At 47.2% G+C, this 3,610-nt stretch overlaps 1 protein-coding gene across 1 annotated transcript; it reads left to right on the forward strand.

Annotated features, from left to right (window-relative positions):
* Positions 1 to 1,649: 1,649 nt before the first annotated feature.
* LOC118408964 (potassium voltage-gated channel protein Shal-like) lies at positions 1,650 to 3,089 on the forward strand. Its single transcript, XM_035809835.1, has one exon. The coding sequence runs from the start codon at positions 1,650 to 1,652 to the stop codon at positions 3,087 to 3,089; it is 1,440 nt and encodes a 479-aa protein (XP_035665728.1).
* Positions 3,090 to 3,610: the final 521 nt, after the last annotated feature.

The following is a 3,610-nucleotide window of genomic DNA, read 5'->3' on the forward strand; positions in this document are numbered from 1 at the left end:
ATAGTTGAATTACTCAGTGACATTACCGTCCAGACATGATGGCTGCTCGGTGCTGTGTGCTTATGTTTTTTTCTGTCTGTCAAATCTGGGCAAACAGTAGAACTACAAAAGGGGCAATGTGGTTCAACTCTCGGCATATATCTCTTTCTTTGCCAACGTTATTTTGTGCCTTGTGAAATATTACAGCTATGGCCTACTGTCATTTTCCTCAGTGCATGTGTAAGACATGTGTAAGAGTGTGAGGTATACGAGTACTGTGCAGTATGAGTTACCATTCACCTAACGGTTATTACTGGATGGTCCCGGCTGTTATTGGTGCATGCAGGAGCTCTGTTGACGTCAACTTGAGAGCATCTAATTGTCATTGTTCCCTTGGCAACAGTTGGGGTGTGCTGACATTCGTTTCTTTCTGCGTAATTTGTAGGAAATAGCTGGGATCCCCGTAATCCACCATGTACTAAATGTGGCTGTTTACCAGCTGACGATTCGTTAAGTTGGGACAATCCATTATTGCTTCAGAGAGGAAATTTGTTTTACCATTTTATCTTTCACCATGGGTTCACCGCCTGTGCCTGCCACTGTGTGTGTGTGTGTGTGTGTGTGCGTGTCTGTGCATGAGTGTGTGTGTGTGTGTGTGTGTGTGTGTGTGTGCACGTGTGTGTGTGTGTGTGTGTGTGTGCGCATGTGTGCGTGTGTATGCGCGTTTGTGTGTGCGTACATGTGTGTGTGTGTGTGTGTGTGCGCGTGCTCACGCACGTTTGGCCACATGTGTGTATGTATTCGCTTGCGCGCGTATGAGGAGAGACAGGAAAAGTACAATGCAAACCATCAAACAATCAATTACCAAGAATGAAATGTTCACATTTCTAGATTGTCCATCTGCACATACAGACTGAAATACATCCTACATCATAAATTGGACAAAGGTTGCATAGGTAGCAACTTGACACAACACAGTTGAAAGTGATGTAGTTTCAGCACAATGTGCACATGATTTGTTGATCCAGCACAGAAGAGTGGATAATGTCATGAACCAGCGTCAGACACGGGAAATGCAATATTCAACTGAATGATATAAAATATTTTGTCAGATGGATTTTTCCTCCGCAGACGCGGCTCCTGGCGCCTGTGGAAAGCGACAGGCCAAAAAAGTCAATATGAGCGATCTGCACAGGAGTCATTACAATTTGTAATGACGAGGAAAGTGGTTGGAAGCCGGCGCACCCATGTAGCAGCCCGTGCGGCTATACGACAGTGATGGAGGAAGGATCTTCTTCGGTAAGCCTTGCCGGGCTATGACACTCCTGTCTCCAAGTAAGCTGGCTGTTGGTAAGTTGGGGAGCAAGAGTCAATATTGCCGATATAGCGGACATTAATTACGGCTGAGGAACCAGCGGGTAGCTGGAGCCTGATATTGGGGCTGCGCCGCTTCCTTCAAGACGCTACTGACTCCAACACAGTGGAGGGAAAATCGTTGGAGGTCTTGACCTAATTATGTTGCATTGATCAGAAGTGAAATAGTTGCATTGTTAAGCTGTGCTTCCGCCTGGGCTGAACGCGATGTGGTGACATTGGATGCGCTGGCCACATCCCTGGCGCCCCCCCTCCGAGCTGACGTAGGACGTGGGGATAATGGCGACGGTAACAGCATGGCTGATGCTCTTGCCTCTCCTAGACCCATCTCGCTAACACGAGAAAACAACCCTCGTCGTGCCTTCCTTCTCGCCAAGCTGAGCTCCAAGCCCAGTCCTGACGAACAGGAACAGAAAAGTCCCAGCTTGAGCGCTTTCCTTCGGAAATTCAGCAAGTTTGGCCCGGACCTAGGGGAGAAGACCCAGCCCAGTCCTCAGCGGAGCATCGCTCCCCCACCGAGGATAAAACCCAGGTTACTTGGAGATGTCCGACTTGTCTTTAATGTGAGCGGTCGCCGCTTCGAGACATGGAAGAGCACGCTGGACAAATTACCGGACACTTTTCTGGGAAGCACGGAGAAAGAAGCTTACTTCGACGATGACACCAAGGAATACCACTTTAACAGGGACCCTGAGATTTTCAGGTATATTTTGAATTATTACCGGACTGGTCAGCTACACTACCCTAAGTGCGAGTGCATAGATGCATACGACGCGGAACTGAATTTCTTCGGTCTTTCTGAATTTTCCATCAGTGAATGCTGCTACGAAGACTACAGTGAGCACAAGAAGCAAAGACATGAACAGTTACAGGAGCTTCTGTTGCCCGTACTTAACGTGCCCACTAAAGCCACAACCTTGCGGCAGAAGATGTGGAGCATTCTAGACGGTTCGAACGAGTCGGGCCACCCCTTGGCCCCCCTGTGTTACTATACCACAGGATTCTTTATAGCAGTGTCAGTTCTGGCCAACATAGCAGAAACGATTCAATGTGGGGCCCTGCCTGGGACCACAAAGATCCTCCATTGTGCAGATAGGTACCCGAAGGTTTTCTTTACCATCGACACAGTGTGCGTGGTGATGTTTACAGTGGAGTACGTGACGAGACTATACTCGACTCCAGACAGGGTCCGATTCGTCAGGAGTCCGATGGGACTGGTAGACTTGGTGGCAATCTTACCCTACTACATCGGGTTGTTTTTAATGTCTTCCAAAACGGAGCACGGTGGCTTTGACTCGCTCTTTGTCACACTAAGAATCTTACGCGTTTTTCGGGTCTTCAAAATAAGCAGACCGTCACAGGGACTACGGATTTTGGCTCAGACTATAAAAAGTTGCGTAGACGAGCTAGGGTTTCTCCTCTTGTCCTTCATGCTCGCCGTGGTTATGTTCTCGACATTCATGTTCTATGCGGAGAAACTCATGAAAGCACCTGTGACAGACTTCAAAAGCATCCCCGAAGGATTCTGGTTCATTTTAGTTACCATGACTACGCTAGGATATGGAGACATGCTACCGGTCACGTGGCTAGGAAAAGTTATGGCGGGAATTTGTTCTCTCAGCGGAGTGATTTTGATCACCCTACCTGTGACAGTAATAGTGTCAAACTTCAATCGTTTGTACTGCCAAAATAACCCGGATATAGCCAAGTCTCCCGAGGCCACCCTGCTGGGATGATCTCGTGCCCATGGTTATATGCAGCTGTTGGAGGAACGAGAGTTTGGCCGGACAAAGCCGAGGATTCCCGAACCGCTAGACATCTAGATCAGGTTTGGTTGTCCAATCTTTTGGTGACAGGTTTTGAAGGGTGCAGATAAAGTTTGTGCATTGAAATAGGAGATGCCAGGGTAGGCAGGAACCCTGGCATAGTAAATGAAAAGTACTTTGGGATAGAGGTGACTCTAATTGTTATCATTGGACCAGGCTAGCATAGTGTACCGAAAATCTTCTAGGTAAAGGTATACATAATATATCTTTATATTCTGGATCATTATTGAACCAATAACACCCCTAGCTGTTAGCTATGGAGAAGAACCTCATCAGTGTTCTATAATAGAACATTTGTCACTAACGATAATGTTCATGCATGGCAGGATACATCAGTACATAGATTGCTTATCAAGATACTAAGAGGCGTGCCCCGCTCTAAGCAATACAGCTAGGAATAAGGAATCCCTTAGAAGATTTAGTAAGCACCT

Source organism: Branchiostoma floridae, chromosome 2 (assembly GCF_000003815.2).
Source record: "Branchiostoma floridae strain S238N-H82 chromosome 2, Bfl_VNyyK, whole genome shotgun sequence".
NCBI classification, from domain to species: Eukaryota; Metazoa; Chordata; class Leptocardii; order Amphioxiformes; family Branchiostomatidae; genus Branchiostoma; species Branchiostoma floridae.